Raw genomic sequence first — 20,855 nt, 5'->3', positions numbered from 1 at the left:
TGCGTTGAGAGTAAGTTAAGCCTTGCATTTAGAAGAGTTACATTGGTAGAGAGCGTTAATCTGCTGTTAATCCTTGTGTAGGCAACGAAAATTTTACAGTTTTTGAGCAATTGGATACTTGAGATATCTGATGCAGTCTATTTCATCATATCTATACATATATTTCAGATACATCAGAAACATATAAATATGTTTGGAACTTTAATGTGGAATATATAGCGAGGATTTTTTTAGATAATTGATATTAAAATATTTCTGGAAAGTTATGACTTTAGTGTAAAATTTATTAACGAATTGTGAATTATCATAATAGAGAAAATGAGCTTTCTAGTGCAGTAGGGCGATCGTAGTCGATCATAGTCGGATCGATACGTAATTACATACGCATAAGGGATAAGGTACTGTGATCTCAGCCGACATGTATCTCGGATTTCGCGTTAGACGCATCAAGAATTTCGACGAGATGATATTAGAGTTGAGATAAAGGGACTAGTACTTGCTCCATTATTGAATGTAATTTAAAATTGGAAGATATGAAGTATATAAGAGAAAGTTTGTTTAGAGTGCAATTTAAAAAATGTCTATTTAATACGTTTATAAAAACGAATTGATACGATCTGAGGAGATAGTCTTCAACTTTATTTCTTCGAAGTATCCCCTACTCTACTTTTTCGAGGTATTTTATATCTGGATATTTTCGAAATATCCTTCTAAGTATTCACGATGATTAATTTCCCAAGATTTCTGGTTTCTCTGTATTTAAAATTCTTTCATCGAAATATAAAGATCTACAGCAATTACCTTCACGAACATTCTCAATTTCGCACAGCTAAGATACGCTTCGATTTCCAGAATCGATCAAACGATCGACATCACCCAGATTATTTCAGATTGTATTTTTCTTTCCATCTGCCGGTCCGACGTAATTGTACATTGTATCGACGTGTCTGTTAATTCGAATCGAAAACGAAGCGTGCGTACACAGCGTAACCAACGGCGACGGTTGTTCTTTCCGGCACCACATATGAATTATCTCTGTTCTAACGAGCCCCCTTATCTAGCCGAGGTATTAACTTGTCCGCATTAGCATCTGGAATTCTCATTTGAACGATCCACGTGGCCGGGACCTCGAAACAAGTATCTATCGGCATAATGCATGCGCCGTTGTAGCAAGAAGCGTGCGGCTATCGATATATCTCGGAGAGGAATGCGCCAATTCTGGCGTGTGGTGAAGCGAAGCGAATCGCCTCGGCGATCCTGCGAGTGCGATCTGCGGGATATCGCGGGGAACAACTCATAAACCACTTTCCAAGTCGTGCTCTGCCGCTTATTGTTATTCACGATAACGGAGACCTTCTTTCCAGGTTGTCCAACAAGCGTCGTGTATGCTAATACCCGGCATACCGAGATAAATTTATAGCGAATTAGACGTTTTCCCCAACGTTGGTCTTTCCGGAAGCAGTGGGAGACCTGCAGCCAGGTCGCCGGGCGTGAAAGTACAAGTGCGTCTGTCGCACTGTGTTTCATTGTCGCATGCACGTATGAGTGAGATACGCGTGGAATGAAAACCGTGTTGCAACCGTCCATTACAGCCCGCCACGCTTTTCACCCGATAAAAGTGATAATTGATCGTTTCGATATCGAAATAACAACCTTGATCGCGATCGTTTACGCCGCAAGGGGGAAAAAAGGAACGGAAAGACATGCACAGATAATAGGTTAATCTCGATCGATTCACCGATCTCGGTTCTCATGGTCTTTCCGACTTAAGTCGATCAACCTTATCGAGACACTCTTTTCCTTCCTTTCTGTCTTTCTATCTAAAGATAACGACGAATTATTAAAATTATGACTTTCACAAGTCGACGATCGTTGCGTCGTCCTATACATACGGATACGGATGGCTGTCTGTAACACTGATACAGTGCATCGGTTACTGAGCAACGATACCCGTGTTTGCTTGGTGTCGATAATGGAACACCAGGAATTAGATTCCCAAGAACGCGATAGGTTTCGTCGAGACGGATCTTCGTCGAGTTACGTGAATAAAAAACGAGGAAAAAAGAAGAAAGAAGAAACCTAGACACCGTAAATTATGTAAAAGTGTTACATAAAAGTAAGCATGTACCAAGCTCGATCAATGTAGATGTCCTAATTAGCGGTCGAAGTAGTTCAACGAAGTGAAACGTCCTCGTAAATCAAGCGGCGATCTTTCCACGCCTTATCAATGAATAATGGCTATTCGCTGGCGACCTTTAATAGCTCGCGTTCCTTCTAATGTGTCGTCGCTTCAAAGTCGGATTATCGGTAGGCCACCTAAACGGCCGATATATCGTTCGTTAGAAAATTATGTATGGAAACGCGCCGCTTGTCGGGTACATTTATCCAATACTGCATGGCGGCTTAATCAATTGCCCCGGAATGCAGGCAACCGCGCATAGACTCGCAGAGCCTGATTTATCGACACTCGGTGCTGCCGTGTCCGGCGTATAGATTTCACATAGGGGCGCGACGAAGTGGCGGAAATAGGGGGAAGGGACGTGGATAGCGTTTCTATAGCTGGCATGACCTAACAACGTCCCTTTCTCTGACTAGAAAATGATAGGAGGGTTGGTGCACAGGCTGGCACGTGGGTTACAATTGTCTTGTTCTTGTATGGCTTTAACAGGACAGGTTCGTATAGCTTGGTCGTGATCAGGCGACACGGGGATATTTATCGGCCGGTTATCGGTGCGTACGGCTGTGAGTCGCAGTGATCGGACAAGTCGGACAATGTTGACGCTCTTATGATTGAATGATCTTTTGCGGATGCAGCGCAACTTGTAAAGTTACGTGCTAGGGAAGAAGCATTGTGCTAGGTTGGCTTGCGTGTCTAGTTGAACGAACCGAATCGATGGCTAACTCGCAGAGAGGTTTCTTCCTTATTTAAGATGCAAATTTCGCGTAAATACACCATGTACGGAGTTACACAAAAGCGATCCGATCTTAATTTTAAATGCGTGGGAAACGGTTGTAGCAACGACGAAAGAATTGTATGGTATCCCTGTATATTGGGATAATATGTAGCATAATGCGAGGATCGTGCATTTATAATTGCGCATCAAGTACGAATTACGAATTTACTATTCTTTTGTGTTATTCTTGTACTACCCGGTATTCGATGAGATCTGTACGTTTTGTGTAAATACTGTATAAAGTAGCGACCTTAACTCTCAATTTATAGAGGAGCTTGTACGGACACTGAAAGAATTGTATAGTACATAACATAGCAGCATGATGCAAGGATCATTTACTTGTAATTGTTCATGAAGCTCTCCATTATGAATTTCAAATTTGTAATACTGCTATGCTTGTGCTACCCTCTAATCGATTAAATCTGTAAACTTTGCGTGGTTATCATGTACAGAGTAGCATAAAAGCGATGCAATCTTAACTCCTTCCCGTGGAAGTTACGGATATTTCTGCCATGAGCGTATGGTTGTTCCTTGGCTATTCTCAGTTTTTCTGCTTATAAGGAAATCACATAAAACGTAGTTTTATATTATAAAAGATATGCAATACAATACTTCATTCGGTTAAAATAAATTCACTTACACGAAATTTACAAGTTTCATATCACCCTTTGTGCGGATGAAAATATTACGACGGAAAGAAGGTAACTTTTAATGCACGGAAAAGCTTGTAGGATGCGAGGAAGATTGTACTGTATGTTTAGGCGTCAAATTTCTTAACGAGTTACAAATTTTCTATTTAATTCTTATATTACATTCTTACATTATCTAGTACTGAATTAAATCTGGTAATTTCGATGGATAGATATCGCCTTCCATTAGTCGGTTCCCATAGGAAATGCAATGAATCATCCCTTCGGAAGATACAAACGGTACATTCATTTCGTGCAAAGATAGTTCGGCAAGATAAATCTTAACCACGAGTAACGACCAATGTTTTCATTTCTATAAAACGCAATTTCTATAACGAGATTAGAAGTCGCAAATTACGGATCTCGTTTTACTATCGCGTCGAGGGAGGAATCTTTGTAGTTAGCATCGGCGCGTAATGCTTGTCCTTGATGCGTACGTTTTGAGGTAGCTCTGCGAAATCGATAGTGATCGAGCAGACAAGGCATGCGACTACGGCCGCTTTTATGGATCCCGCTTGCCATTCTCGTGACACACAGCCAACGAAACGATGAAAGAAGGGAAATAGAGAGATCGGATAAGCCGTCCGGCGTCCACGAGGTAGACGAGAGACCAATTATGTTGCCGGCGTGAAACTCGCTTCGCTTCGCGCGTTATGTTCACGCACGAACGTGTGCGTTGCTCGCAACTACGGAGAAATCGCGAATTTATCGGGACATTAACATGATATTTCTCGTCCATTTCAACTTATACGCGAGAAGAGAATGGAAAATCTTGCAACGAGTCGAAGGGAATTGTTGTGTCTTTTACATACAACCGCATCCTCGAAGCCCTTTCCCTCTCGAATTTCTGACACGAACGACCAGTGCCCTCCAGATACGCGCTTGATCATCCGGGAGATCGGCTCGGTTGCGCCGTTGGCGACCTTCCGAACGAATTCTCTCGAGTTAGGAAAAAGAAAAATTTCCGACGAGCTTGAAAGAGGAGACGGCAGAAGAAGGAAGCGTAGCGTCGTAATTTCGTGCAACAACCTCGTAAAAATAAGGTCACACGGCGCGGGGATAATATTAAACGAGCTCCTACGCCAGTGAGCGTTGATATGCGCGTGCATTAGCATAAGCCTGGTATGCGAGATAGTCATGCGTAGGCGTGTGTAGATACAAGCGGACGATGTGTAAAAAAGTGGAAAGAGAGTAAAAAGAATGCCGACAGGGTGGGAAGGGAAGCACGGTGGTTCGAAGAAGAGAAAGAGAGAAAAGAAGCTAAGGAACGCAAAGACGATGGTAAAGAGGAAAAGAATGGCGAGGAACGAAATCACATAGGTGTCAGCGCGTGCTAGTCGCCGAGATACGCGCGCCTGCGACGGAGATAGGAATGTTGAATTTGGAGCAGAACGTATGCAAACGAGGCGATAGGAAAGAGGGAAGAAACGTTAGACGACGAAGAAAATGTCGGTATGTCGCAATCTTTAAACTGGAATATGAACGAACGATTTCGACGTTCGTGCTTGAGACGATCGTTGTTAATAAATGAGAGACTGCTGTTGCTGTTTGCACGCTCGTGCAAACGCGTCGCGTGTCTCTGGTTGCAAGGGCAAACTCATCTAAACGCTACGCGGGTAAACTGGTATCGATAAAGCGAGAACCGTAGCCGCGTAAAGATAAGGTACTCGAGATAAGGCAACTTCGCGATTTAAGATCCGTGCCTGCTGCCGTTGGCACGGATCTTCTCGGCGAGAAAGGCGAAGAACTTTACGCCACGATTCATTTACATTACCATCGGTGCCTCTTTAATGATCGACGATAAAGCCGCCTTGCTCAACAGCCCCCTTTTTTCAGATTACATTTTTCGATAAACTCGTCGAAAACCATTCGAAGATTCGCGGCTGTTCTTGCTTGCGTAATACTCTTAGAGAGTCGAGATTTCACGGTGTTAAGCCGACAGTTTTCACAGATATTACAAAGACTCTCCGCTACCAGCATAGTGGAAGATATTTATATGGGAGATGAAGGTGGATCTCGTATCGATACTCGTTGAAGGGTAGCATTTTATTATATGGCTGGGGTGACTTTGAGCTGCGACACGCGATCAATTTCGGTTTTAGCTTGAGTATAACCGAACGATCTACATTATGCCGTTTATCAGGACACTTACAGAAAAACAAAATAGAAACTGTTAATTCATTTGGAAATCAAACTTCGTTTGAAATTTTAGATTGTAAAGATCACGTATGGTCAGCATCAACAATTATGTATGTAATAAACGTTTTTATTCATTCTATCTCACGATTACTGTTTCAGTTAATTTCGATATTTATATAATTCTGTTCTAATATACTGCTATGTTTTATATGGCGTTACTTGATCATTTCCCACAATACAAACGATTTCATAAAGCAGATTTAAATTTTGGGCCATTTGAGTTGTCTCAAAATTCTTTCAACTACATTTATAGAAAACACTGTACAGTTATGTCTACGTATAATTATCAATTCGCTATTATTTTCTAAAACTGCTGCAAACAGCTTCCACGATTTTTCATCGTATGTTAATTGTTTCTCTAGCGATCTAGATCAATTACCACGTACAATACAAAATTAACATTTCTTAATAACCCCATGAATAAGGGTGTATCTCGCGTTAAAGCTCGGGTCATTGGTATTCGTAGGTATTCATCACGAGAACGCGGTAACGAACGAGGCCGCGAACAATGTACGAAGTTTTCTAAATCCTCTTGTAGAAAAAAGTAACCGCGAGAACAAGGTATCATTAATTATATGACTGTGTCCGGGCATGTTGGAATGCATATACATTAGCATAAAACCGATACGCGAGATAGCCGAGTGTAGGTGTATCTAAGTGTCTAAGGCATACGAGAGCCGGCCTGCGGGAAGGGAAGAAGGAAAAAATAAGGAAAATGAAGAAGGAGATACCGAGGCAATAGAAAAGAGACACGCGAAAAGGGAGGGGAAGGAAGAAGAAAAGCGAGCATATAAGGAAAGCGGCCCCTAGATACCACGGATGCTCTATAATCCAAGCAGATAAACGACGTAGAACGTAGCAGGCTATCGTTTGCTTTTTACAAGGAGACACCGCCGGAGCAGCGAGTCGCATAGGCGCGTGTACCCTGCTGTGTGTTTGAACGCGTTTATCAGCCGGCGCGGCGGCTGACAAAATCCTCCTGATAAAGCGGAAATTTTAGCCAACCGTGGTGTTGGATAATGCGAGGAATCGGCTGACATCGTGACTCGTTGTTTTAACGTTACGATTGGCTCGAGTTTTATGGTGAAATGCCAAACGTGTATTTTACGGATGTTTCGATAACTGTCTGCTACACGTTATGTAACTGCCGCATTGTGTAATCAAGTTCCAGGTCGAAGTTTTTCGAGTGGAAATTTCGTGTCGTGGTATTTCTACATGATGATCAACGCGTGAATTCTTTCGATTACGTTGCTGCAAAATGTTTCTACGAGTTAATATCTTTGTTGAGCGCTCTGCAGCGACGACGATAAGCATTGTTGCTTCAATGAGGACGCGGCATAAGTTTCCATCGGAATTATTTCGATCGTAGCTGTGGAGATAGCTACGACGGGGCCAGTAAAACGTAATCGACTCGAAAATCCAACAAACCATGCAGGTGATCCAGCTACCTCTGCGACCGAACGTTGTAGTCATGACGTTATTAATTGCGCTGTTACGCCAATGTACCTTGGAACTTACACGCATTAGCATACGTTTGGTATGCGAGGTAGTGGTGCGTAGGTGTATATAGATAGAGGAACACGATGCGCAAAAATGGCAATAGTGGTGGTGTGGAATGAAAAAAGAAGATGGAGGGCACGTCGATGAATAACGTGCTGGTGAAAAAGGTACACGAGAAGACAAAAAACAGAAAAACATCACATGCTATCGACGGTATCGTTCGCGTTCCTATTCGCCGCTGTTAGAAATGAATTTCGTAGAGGCATTTAGAGACACACGGAACGACAACAGCGAACGATACTTAGGTAGCACATGGTAGCGCGTAAGAGCATGGAATACGCCGCTTGACTTCCTTGGAACTCGAATACTTGCACAAAGGAACGCGGTAAAGCGGTGCCGATAATGCAAGAACCATAGTTGCGTAAAGATAAAGCCGGTGAGATACGTTGCTCTCCTCGATTTAAACGTATACTAGCGCGATGCACAACCAAACGTTAACGCCATATCCAATTTGCATTATCATCCGCTTCCGCTAACGACACGAGATACAACCGCGTGGCATAGCAGTTCTGTTTATTTGCAACGGTGTACGCGCGTCCATTCCAGCTATGGGCATCGGACGTTCTCTCGATCAGCGATATAATCGACGCATGTCGCTGATGCGTTCGATTCGAGTTTCATTAGCATTCGAAATAAATCGTTCTGTAATTAATCGGTACGATTAGAACAGGTCTCGGTCGTTGTACGTAACAACTTGGTTTGAAAAGGACGAAGGAGTACGTAAAAATTGAGGGTAATCGTGGTTAGAAGCTTGAGAATGTACTTACCAAGGCAAGTTATCGCGTGATCGGCCGGCGGTCGTAGGACATTCCGAGCCCAGGCTGCCCTCAAGACCTCGAGGGCACAGGGTGGTCCACCGACCATCAGCACCCCAGGTGACACGTGACCCTTGTACCTGAGTTGTCGGGTTGCGTCCACCAAGGCTGCGTTCCACCAGCATTTGGAGTTCGCCTCCAAAAAGCTCTGAAACAATTTGAATCACAATTACATGTGTATTTCATTTCTTTAGCCATGTTTATAAAAATAATTCTAATATAAAAATAATAATATAAAAATAAATCTACACAAATATCGGCAACCTGATAATCATAATTCTCTTTGACGTTGCGTAACAGATGGTCCGCAAATGTAAATTTCGCCAAATTGTCGACTACAGTGCCATAAAGGTGAATCCTCCATTACCGAGATAGCGGTCGTACGAAAGATAGAATCTTAGGATTCATTCTGTAAAATACGGTCGGGCAGTTAAGTGTTTAGTGCCACGGGGCTGGCTGGCGTTCACCCTTCTCACAAACTCCGAAACTGTGCCACCCTCGTAGTTTTCCCCGGTTCCCCATGTAGTTACGGTCCGTATATATAGGCGTAAGCCATGATGGGGGTCGAATAAGCCAGACAGTACGTACTCATAAATGAATGGCCTCGCAGGATTTTCACCGACGATTGCCCTTTTCCTTCCTTTCCTTCTCTGTCTCGCTACGTGATCAATGAACTTTGTTCTCCCTCTGTGCTTCACGATAAACCATGAAATTAGAGAGAAGTGGACGAATCGATTGGTCGATTCACGGGCTACTATGATTCATTGCGGCCTTTGTGCGGATGGAATACAACGCATTATGCTTTTGTCCATTTCATGATGTTCGTCTCTCTATTGGAGGTGGAAGGAGGAGTCACACGTGACCCGTAAATCATGTAGCTTTGATGTTACTCTTGTCGTCAAAGGTTTTCAAAGGATGATAGATATTTGGAACGAAAGTTTTTCTCGCTACGACTTTTCTTAAATAATGGTAATAGATAGTAATAGTAAGAGCAAGTAAATAAATGATAAATCGGTAATTAGTCACGTTGAATGAGCATAATGTTGCACGCGTTTATGTTTATATAATGAGTTAGAAAGTTAAATCTTTTCTTATGCAATGTATTATGCCGAGATTAGAAAGACTCGTTTAGAGGTAAGAGAGGATCGTTGTTAAAAGATTTGTTTCTTTCTTCAGAAAGGTTGAGATAAGGAAACATAGTTGTTTTCGTTTCGTGACCACGGTTATTGCTCTGTTCACGACTTAATATATCGCAAGAATACGTTTCTCGTGGTTATCGCAAATTGCGATATTTTTCTCGTCGCTTATCCATTGCTACTTCCTCTCTCTACTTACTTTCTTCGGCATTAATCACACGCTTCTTTTGATTTTAGTGTACTTTCTCGCGTTGTAACCTTGCTCAAATTCTATTTGCAACTAGTTTAATTGCAGGACTGTCATATCGTGCATGAAGCTATAATTCGAATTTTTAATTTTTATTATGTTTGAGAAATTTATAACTACGGGAAGTCGTAGAAACTAAAGACAACTTGTTCGGGTATGAAATATATTTATTGAGCAAACACATATCCTTGATTAACTTCGCAGTACAATGCATGTGCCTTAAAATGGTGTTTGAGTATGTCGATAAATCTTCAAACTTGGTTTTCTTGAAGACGTGGTTTCAAACGAAAAGACTTCATTGTCAATATTCGACTTATTTTCATTTATAGGATAATTTATAACTAATGTCCTGTCGATCGCCAATTCTGTCAAGTCAGAAACTGGCTGAGTTCTAATATAAGTACGTATTTAATATTCGATTTTCTCAAAAAAGGAAGGATTATATGAAAAAGTGTTATCCTATATATTCGACTTACCTTACGTGATCGTCGATTTAAATCTGGTCTTTCAGTTTCTTGTTTTTCAAAGCCAGTCATTTTTAATAATACTTTTCACTATATTCGATGCCAACAATCTTACTACCAATTTAGTGCTGTGCACTGGTGAAACGTTTTCTCCACAAATTTTTTTGTATTCCCGTTTTCCTTTTGCTCATTCAACGCAGCTCCTATGTTGGAGGACCTTCGATAGGGTCTGACTCTCTGCACCTGACAGGACATTTTTCACTTGGAGCCCCGATTGAAAGCGTTCAACGAGCTCCTGCCCGAAACGTCGCGAATAATCCGACCGTGTATCGACCGTAATGGCACTTGTGCTCTCAGGGCGTGACTTTTCGCTAACGATATCCAATTCGGGCTAAAAATCATTCCCGTGCGTCGAAAATAAGATATTTCTGAATGAAATGACTGATACTTTCAAAAATTAAGTTGTCGTAAAATTCCAATAATCCAGTGTGCTCGATACTTTGGCAATGTTGAGTTATAAAATTGGCTGAATTATTGAACTATATCTGCGATACCATAAAGACGTTTAATAATCTAATTATATTATTAGATTTATTATACTATATTATATATTATATATTATATATTGTAGTATCGTGGACGAAAGGCCTAAGAGATATCGGGCGAATTATAAACAAGCGGTTGTGAAACATGTGTATGGTGGGACCAAGATAAAAGACGTGAGGCTAAGACAAAAGACAAGGGGTTGCTAAGGGACAAAGACAAATTAACAGTCAGTGTTAGTTGTGAAGCCAGAGAGTGTGAATCGAGAAGTTAAGGAAATAATGTTGCTAGCGTTGTCGGATCCGTGGTGACGAGAGTTGCAAATTAACTATCTAGTTGTCTTAATTATAATGCGTTATTGTGATTAGATCATATTAAACAACCATCGTTTCCTGTTTAACCAACATCTGTTTAATCCATTTATTGTAAATAAACTAATTGTGGTAAAGATCCTACAATATTATATATTATATTATTAGACTATCAAATATAAAACTTATAAATACGTATTTTAACTTTCTTAATTTATGTCCATCGTTCGAATATTATCGACGATAGATGACGGTATACGATTATGGTCGTTACTATCGAAATTCTAGCATATAACGAAGATATTTTGAACAATTAATTTCTTTAATAATCATTAGAATTTCAAACAGAAGAAATCCATCTTGTATGAAGACTTAATTAATTAAAAACTTCTGCATTTGCATTATTAAAATGGAAATTGGAATAAATAATTCGGTGGATGTCAAGCTCTAGAAACTTTCAGCTTGGCAAAATATCGGTGCTCGAATCGCGGAAACGAAAGATATTCTTCCGAGCGAGTCTCAAAATGCCACGAGAATACTTTTCAAGTATACACACGTAAACAGGAAAGTAGTTATCCTTTATAACATCCCTTAAAGCATACTCGAGTTCCTTAGTACTCTGATCGTCCCAATTCGAAATGCGCAGTACGATCGCCGCGATGGGAATTTCGCGTTGCTCGACTGCACAGCCACAAAACGAGAGAGTTTCGTGCTGTTCTCGATTCGATTTACTACATATAATTCGTCGCAGCAGGAAGGTTCCATCGTTCGGAAGTAAAGATTGGCCAATAACAGCTCTGTTCGATTTCCAATCGGTGAAAATAGTTACGCATTATCTGTGAATTCTTTTGGATGATTTTTCGCTAGTATAAGACGAGATAATGGTCCATTTAAGGAATAATTGTAATAACACCAAATTATGAGGTGATATGTTTAGTGCAAGTCATTGTTTACAAGTTTAAATCGTTAAGGTTACGATTGAGTAAAGAAATAATCATTTGGATATTAATCATTTAACAGTAAGATTACCATCCATCAAAGTATAAAATTTGTCGTAAAAAGAATTAAATTGAAAGGTATATGGACATAATCGCAATACAAGCCACGTGAGAGAATCGTAGGTAGTAACATTTCAGCTTTTATTAAGACGTTACTTAACGCGGTGATTTAACAGATTTATTCGTGTCAAGGCGCCCTCAAGGATGACGACGGATCTCGCAATTCTTCGATGCAGTTTTGACCAATCTCGGGGAATTGCTATCGTTTGATCGCTTTTGTGTTTCGGCAGGTGAAACTCCCTCGATTACGTCAAACTTTCTTTTGTCGACGGTCGTTGATTCGTATCTCACGCGGACGCATAACATCGACCACATCGATTTCACGAAATCGTTTCTTTCACGAACTCTTCATCTCGAAACGAAACCTCTTCCTATGGTTTGCAACCTCAGTCTTCTTGGTCCATTGCGTACAAGAAAGAAAGCGGTTGCTCAGTTTTAACTTTGTTGTTTCCATTCTTCAATATTCCAACAGATACGACATACGCGAATTTCATTATTACCATCATTGAGAATGTTTCACATTAATTTGGGTGCTACAAAATTCGTTACAAAATTCTTTAATATCACGGCGAATAGCCAAATTCCTTTCAATAAAAATTTAAATAAAAAATATTACCATAGAGTAAATACCAAACTACTTTGAAATCACTTTTATTAATTAGTTAGTGCAATATAATTACAAGATTCTTCCGACAAATCGTTCTATGCGCACAGAATGCGGAAAGGAATTTTCAAGGGCAGTATTCGCGTCGCATAAATTCACCGCGATGGAAAAACGTGCGTCTGGGAACGATGCATGAAGAAAGCGGTCGAAGACCGTGTAAACAGTACATAAACTTGATCGTTGTTCTTCTTGAGCGACCATTACTTACGATAACACCAGGAAGAATGAAAAGAACTATGAGAGGGAGCCGCGGTATGCTTGAAAATACTGCTAACCATTGTATAATGTGATACCTATACCAAGAAAGAAATATCAACGGAATACATTGTTGGGAAAGTTAAAGATACGAAAATGTGGAGACTGTTGATATATAATATGCAAAAATATGTAAAATACTCAAAATAGACTCGCTATAATATTTCGTAGATAAAACAAATTTCTACTCAGATACCAGTTCTTTTATAATGTTTACAAAAATGTGAATTTAACTACATAAATACCCGTAGTTTAGTAATCATAATTAAAGGTGATTTTTTGTGTGTATTTTTTAACGTTAATAATTCTGATTTTATATGAAGTTTTCTGTATGTAATATGAGTTTGATGGAATGTGATTTTTCTAACGTGACATTTTTTTAAACACTGATTGACATGTTATATGAAAGTTACCTGTACACAGTGCATAAAGAACGAGATAGAGAGACAGACAGACAGACAGAGAGAAATAAAGGGATAAGCGGGAGAGAGGTGGAAACTGAGAGAACTCTTGTAATAGCGTTGCTAATCGGCTCGGTGTTCCTGGTGCACGTTACGTTTATATTGCTATTTCTTTGCCGACAATGAACTTGCGGCAATTCACTCTACAGGGTATACGGTCGTTGGCTGCCCACTAATTATTATGCAATATGCTAGCCATGCTCTCGCGAGCATGCTTATCCTTTTAGAGGCTCGGCTACGCGAGGCCGAATAAGAACTCGCGACGAGTCGAAGAAACAAATGTTTCGAGGAAGTCGACCTCGGATTAGACAATCGAAACTACCGAAACCTACGACCAATAGATTGTTAATAGAATGACGGAGAGCTCCAGAGAAGATAGATGATAGAAGGTCAAAAGGATGAATAGGAGAAAATGGAAGATTAACAACGATTCGCATGATTTCGGTAATCGAGGGTAATGGTGATGGACGGCAGAGCTGGAAGAAAGTAGGTTTATCCCTGTTACGAACATCGAATTTTATGGTCGAGTTTGTGTTCCACTTTTACCCTTTTTCAATGGTGTAACACAAACTTCAGAATGAGACTAGAATGCACTCAAAGTTACAACGGAACTTACCGAGTCTTTCAACGATGGAAAAATACGATTGAGTTGAAAAATAAGCGAAATCAAGAACATACAGAGTTTTAAACAGATCTAACTGTGTAAGAAAAGTAAAAATGTACACTTCATTCACGGTACGTGTGAAATTGTGCAAAGTCATTGGAAACCGAGATTTACATTTAAATATCGATGAAAAATTAATTTACATAAAATTTCATAAAGGTAGTACGCTGAAAACATTTTTTCCCCGTTTGATTCGATCAAGGAGAGCCTGTCTTTCCATTGAGATATGGAAAGTCGATATCAACGGAAGATCGAAGCATTTTGTCGGCTCGCAATGGCTTGATAGGCCTTCGGATCTGGTTGCCGTCGAATTTTAATCAGTAGCCCCACAGTGCCTGTGTGGGCACGCGGCCCGCGAACATAAATCACGATAACATAATTTATATGCTAATACCGCGAGTGCAGCGTGCGCGTTTGCGCGGACGCAATGCAGAGCGAAGGGTTTAACTGGGTATAACTACGTATCCGGCTACTACATAGGCGTCGACTTTCGTCGACTGTGTTGTCCTTTTATCGACAAACTCCGATAAACGATTAACTTAAACCTTCATATCTACTATTTCTATCGTTTAATCATATTTAATCATTCCCTTTTCATAAATAGATATTAATCACTCTAAACATCTATTAAATTCTCCATCTGTGAATAATAAATGTCCGAGGTGTATTTTTTTTTTAATTGAACGAGTCTATTCATGTTCATTTATTTCGCAGATATTTAAGATTAACCCAAATTAACTTTGAAACATCACACTTACAGCGCCGTTTATAATTTTTCGAACATTTTATACTTTACTTCACTCGTTCTATGAGAATCAAGTAAGAATTCCTTGTTGTTTTTAACACATACGTTTAGAAAAAGGAACATTATTTCGTTTATATTATCGGTTAAAGATTGTATACGGTTTAATCTCGACTTATTGAAGAAGTATCAGGTGAAAATATTAATACGATGCTGGTAGCGGGTATGTTAATTTCTCACATGGATTTACGATATAATAGCGCATCATCGAGAAATATTTCTCGATGGACGCCAATGGTGAGCCAGGGTTGCCGGCAATGTCGTCGTTCTATGTCATCGTAAACTTGAAACTGGGGCTGGGGGGCCAGATGCCATGGAACGGGAAGGGAGCACGCCGCGAGGCGGACGAAGGGAAAACAGGGGATAGGTCTCGTTCATTTTTTTGCAATTAAATTGGCAAACAAATAAAGGAAGACGCGCCTGCGAGGTGAATGGGCATCCTGCGGATAAACGAGTTCTCGCGCTGTGGATAGAAGTCTCCACGTCTGTTCACGATGCACGGCTGCACGACATGCTGATTTACGAAGTCAACGACATAGGCGACGATCGAGACGACGAAGTAAGCCAAGGATCGTTTTGATATCATATTTGGAAAAACGTTTAGTCGTATCCTTATATTATCGAAATAAACAACTTTGTAGAATTTTTTTCTATATGACTGTTATGGAATAGTCACGTTTTAACTTTTGAATAAATCGTCCGATGGAATGATGCATTACGCCGGCACGGGCGTGTAATCTTAATCATCGAGAGAACCTAGACGTATCATAGTCAATGTGGTACTTGAACGTTGTTCAAGGGTGTATCGAGAATGGTTCTTTTTTCTTAATTAATATCTTTGAGGCAATCGTAGCTGTATAAGCGCCTTCTCTCCCATCTATCATTTCTTTATTTTCGTTTCTTGCCCTTGGTTCTGTTGATCGTTTATCGTAGTACGTGTAACGGTCGGATTAGACGAAGTGGATGTACGTGTGACTCGTTGAGCGTACACGATCGGAAGCCAGCAGCCTGAACGGCATATTAAGAAGCGCGTTGCAGTCGCGCGATTTGATTAATGCTCTTGGAAATTGTATGTTTGATGAAGAAATTTGCTGGCAATTACCCGCTACTTTTTAATCCTGCGGCTGTGTTCCGTCGACGATAGAAGGAGACAGACGCGCGTTACCGGCCGAAGGAACGTTTGAAAGTTCTCTTAAACGGCCCCGTCTGTTTACCCGGTTTATTTCGCTTTCTTGTGGCGAGTTAAAAACGCTGGTCTTCGCGGTTAATCGAGAGTACTCAAACAAAAAAAAAAAAAAAAAAAAAAAAAAAGAAAAAAGAACTGGCGTGAAGTGAAATGCAATAAAACGGAACGATTTTCCAGGCCATATAGCTTCCTCCTCGATTATTTTTCACTGTAGCTAATCTCGTAGAGAAGTCAAAGATCATTCTGTCGATTTAAAAATCTCACAGTCAGAAATATTGAAAACACGCGATCCAAATATTTTGACGATCATTCCAGTTGATAGAAAATGTTTGTAATCAAATATCGAAGTCTCGGCTGTTGAGATTGTAAAAAGGTGAATATAACAAACCGGTATCCTTGGTTACACTGCGGTTATGGGCGGAGAAGGCCGGCACAAAGCACGGTGTTTTTGCGGCGGTGCTCGTGGCAGAAATCGCCATGCGGATGGAAAGTGTCCGCTCGATTGCTGCATCGACCATCCTCAAGGTAACGTGATCAATGTATCGTAATAACGGTCATTTAAGGACAGATCGCTGCTATTCGTACAGCCTCGTAGCGAAACTCAACTCGGATCTACGGAAGAAATAGAGGCAAGGTAAATATCGTCCACCATATATTTTTTGCCAACGAGGATGTACCGGATCTAGGAAGGAAATAAAATCCTAATTACAAACTACGCATCGTCGCGTAAACAGAACTGCCACTTAAATAGACATGGTTCGAAAATGTCTTTTTTATGGTCCATGCACATTGTTGCTTGGTGTTTATGCAAATCAGTTCGTTCAAACGTGGGCCGGTCTCGTTCTACGCGGCCTCTGGAACCAAAATCCTCGTGGATGTACCCGTATGCTCGACGTCTACGCCGACTGGTTGCGTTAGTGCTGGTCTCTCAAGCAATACGTACATACCAGACATAATAACGGTAATTCGGAAGGAACACAGCAATTTGCATTTCTTTGAAATCCGTTACGAGGTTTAGAAAACGTACGTATTCGTTATTTTCGACTGTCTGACACATTCCTCTTGCGATATTCGCGTTATTCTTTTTCGAAATGAATTAAACAGGCGATCTGAGCACATCGAGATCTATGGAACCATCGTGTTCTTTCTTCTTCTTCGTTTGGTTCTTCTGGCACAGCTTGCGCAAAGCTCGCTCAGATATATGCAGCCCATTGTATTGTTCGCCAGCGGAGAGAGGCATTATTGCTCAAACTGACACTAGGACGGAAGAGAGGGTACGGGATTCACGACGTATCAGTATGAACGGATCCTAAATCGCCGTAGGGCTGCGAGCTGGCCTCAGCTCGGCGGTAATGCAGCGTAAGCGACCAAAGGAGTTCCTACAGCTTGAAGAGGGCGTCGCTTATCTTTATGCATATTTCACGGCGTTTTGCGTCGGGCGAATGCTCGCGCGGAAACGAGGAACTCGGCCGCGTGTATATTGCATCTTTACGACTTACCCGCCATAGAAACCCTTTCCGGCGAGATGCAACGTGCACGTGCGCGTGCGCCCATGCTCAAGCTCCAACATGGCCAGTCATACACGCGTTTCAACCGGCGATACTTGCTCTACCAGTTACCAAGAATACTATTTCCAAGATTGAGCAGGAACTGTTGGCGGTCTAACGAGGTCTGTTCCTGGGGAAATTATCATTTTATCGTTTTACTCGCGATCAGGTGGATCGTACAGTTTCAATGATTTTAGCGATTGTGATGGATTCGGGTTTGTTCTTGTATCACGAAAGAGTAGTATGTCGGTGATTATTATTCGTAACCGATGTATGGGTTCTATCGTAATATTATTCTAATCTTTGGTTTTAACAGCCATCAGGTAAATAGGGGAAATTTCATTTTTCACTTTCTTTCCTCTGAATTTCTATTGAGAAATATCTTTGACTTGGTGCATGATTGTATCGCACTGGAAACGGTGATAGATATCTCATAATTTCTCTAAATTTTTTCGATAGCCAGAATCGTTAAAACTGAGGAATTTCAAATTTCAAATTTCAAATACTCGAATCCGAAATTAAGAATCTGAAAGTCTTGCACGTTGAAGATTCGGTACGTTCCAAATATAGAAGGATGAACATGCTGGCCATCACAGCGCGAGAGTAATTGCGAAAATGCCTTTCATAGGAGTAATTCAACCATCAAGGCCCACCTGTCGCAACACTTCGAAGAATCCAATTTCTTCGTATACTACCAACTCAGATCGCGAATACATATACCTTCACTCGTACAGAGTGACTGCCAATTTCGAATTTGAGACTTCCCCATATAGACTGTTAATGGAATAATTTTCATGACTGTTTGGATGCTTAGTTTGGAAGTTTCTCTGGAATCGTCTACGTAGCATCCGTTATAGACGGAATTACGTATTTCAGATGCAAGGCACACATGGAATGTGATCTACGCGCGTCTTGCATGTATAATACGGCATGCGGTACTATTGCGCAATGCTTATGTATATTATCTTGTTTCTAGCCGGTATCAGTGATAGCACCGAGCATCTATCATGCGTCAAGATTTCAGCGTTATTCCAATCTAAGATCAGCTTAATTTGACCGAGTTACCGTTAACTGTTTACTATGCGAATACATAAACAACATCGGCTTGACGCTGTTTAAATATCCGGGTTTTTATCGCCAAATAACGTTAGCTCGATATTTTCACGGAGAAAGCGTGCCATTATTAATATAAATTTGCATATATCGACAACGAATGCCTCGTTAATGCTTTTAGCAGAAGATTCATAAAGGTATTAAGCTGCCTGAATTTTTAAATGTATTAACCTACATTTTTCTAAATTATCTCAGTTTAATTGATTTCTTCGTGTCAGGTGGACACAACGATATAATGAGAAATATATCGTTAATTCTTGCAAATTCTTTTATTAGAAATTACGAAGATAAGGTCGCTCATAAATAATGAAACGATGTGCATATTGCGTTTTTATTGTTATTGCAACGTAACAAATTGATAAAAGGCACGAGTCTGGATCGATTCTTTAGCGAACTGTAGCGAATTATTTTCTATAAAATGACCATAACTCATCCGATTATCTAGAGGAAAATTTTTCTAGGAGGTATACTTCCTAGATTTTCTACGTCGTGATATTTATATTAATCCGGCGGTTTTACTCCTATTTACAATCCATTTCCGCTTACGGCGGCACTAGGGGTAACACGATTCCTCGGTGCATCCAGCTCGAGATGTATGTTACTGTTGCTGTCGTGTAGTGGTGTCTGCTCTAAGATCGTGTTTCACGTTCAAAAGGAAAACGTATCGCAAATATGTGTGTTCCTGGCATAATATCCGCAATAAAACGGACTATGGTTTCACTCCTTCCTCCAGTGTGTAATCGAGTACATACGTTGTTTATGCACTCGAGATTCAACTTGTTTACAATCCGCACGACATTGTTTCTAAAAATGTTGTTTCTCGTGTGTGTTCTAACGTTTCTAACGTGTTATGGCAATATTCTCGTCGCACAAAGAATGATAAAGCGATTTCTTTAATACGATCGGCTATTTCGTGGAGAACGATGTTTTCCAGAGACACAAAATAAAGTTTGCTTTGATATCGATCGGCAAAGTTGGCTTGATTACGGCGACCCTAAGTAAACTGCTCACCCCTTGTGTAATCTGTAGATTATAGTCGTGAAATGCTCAAGTATCTGACTTTTCCGTTGCTATACAATATGGTTATTTCGCGATGGATGGAACAGCATCCAAACCTTATAATAACAGATTCGAAAAACATTTTCCTTTGATACGCGAAAGCTCGTTTATTTACAATATCCGGATACACGGGATCTTCGAACTGAGAACTCAATTTTCTCTATGTTTTCTCGAATAATCATTCTTTTCAAGTAGCTGTCGTTGGACTATAGCAAAATCAACACTGCACCGTGTCAGTTACCGCTAGCGTGTCGCGCTTTCACTCCGCGGGACAGGTTTAATTTTATATCCGATCATTTCACAGATATTACTAATTACAATACGTCCTTGATTTCAAACGGTCTAAACGATTTTAATTTAATGTCTCAATAATAGGCGAATCCATTCTAAGTGAAGAGCGACAGGGACCACTCGATCGAACAATTACCTGTTAATTGTCCCAGAGTTTAAGTCCCTGCAATTAAGTGCAATTTACGACCACAAGTACAATGAGATTCGATTGATATTTATCTATACCAGCGTTCATCGAGGATCGTATAATATTCTAAAGAGAACGTCGAACATAAGGCAGACTTAAACGAGATGGAATCTGTAGCAGCAGTACCAACTCGATAGTTCCGTACAACATCGATAATATCTCTCTTGAAGTCAGTCGCGGCGAACAATAATTAACGGTGGCAATAAATAAGCTGGTCTCCGTATTGTGAAACGACAACGTCGGCTGTAAATGCAGCAGTTTCTGCCGCGGCTCTAATTAGTCTGACAATTATAGTGCGTTGATCCAATTCACCGTAAGATTATGACTCCTTATCAAGCGAACAAGAGATCGTTTCACACCCTTTCTTAACGATCGAACCGATCTACTCAAATCATTTTACGTTTTGTTATTTACCAAGTACAAAATGACCAATAAACTGTTCTGCTAGATAAAAATGACGTAACAGGCTCGTAAATAACCGCGGAGAATGCGACTTGAGACAAATCACAAAACATGTGACTTGAGTAACAATAAAGACAAAAATTATTAAAATTGTTGAAGTAATTACTTGAAGAAAAACTCTACACCTTTTCTTTTCTATATCCGTGATCTGGAGACCGCTGTTACGAAGAGAATAGAATTTAGTGAAA

General features: G+C 40.4%; 1 protein-coding gene and 1 long non-coding RNA gene across 3 annotated transcripts in view; one reads left to right on the top strand and one right to left on the bottom strand.

Annotated features, from left to right (window-relative positions):
* Positions 1-20,855, top strand: part of LOC126921382 (uncharacterized) — a 133,935-nt gene that overhangs the window by 38,019 nt on the left and 75,061 nt on the right. The gene's annotated exons all lie outside the window — the stretch shown is intronic.
* LOC126921357 (storkhead-box protein 2) overlaps positions 1-20,855 on the bottom strand; it is a 111,859-nt gene that overhangs the window by 31,430 nt on the left and 59,574 nt on the right. For both annotated transcript variants that reach the window (XM_050732871.1, XM_050732872.1), the window contains exon 3: positions 8,170-8,365. In XM_050732871.1, the coding sequence (XP_050588828.1) occupies positions 8,170-8,365 (196 nt within the window). The remainder of the gene's footprint in view (positions 1-8,169; positions 8,366-20,855) is intronic.

This window comes from Bombus affinis, chromosome 10, assembly GCF_024516045.1.
Source record: "Bombus affinis isolate iyBomAffi1 chromosome 10, iyBomAffi1.2, whole genome shotgun sequence".
Lineage (NCBI taxonomy): Eukaryota > Metazoa > Arthropoda > Insecta > Hymenoptera > Apidae > Bombus > Bombus affinis.
This window is presented reverse-complemented; position numbering and strand designations above follow the sequence as displayed.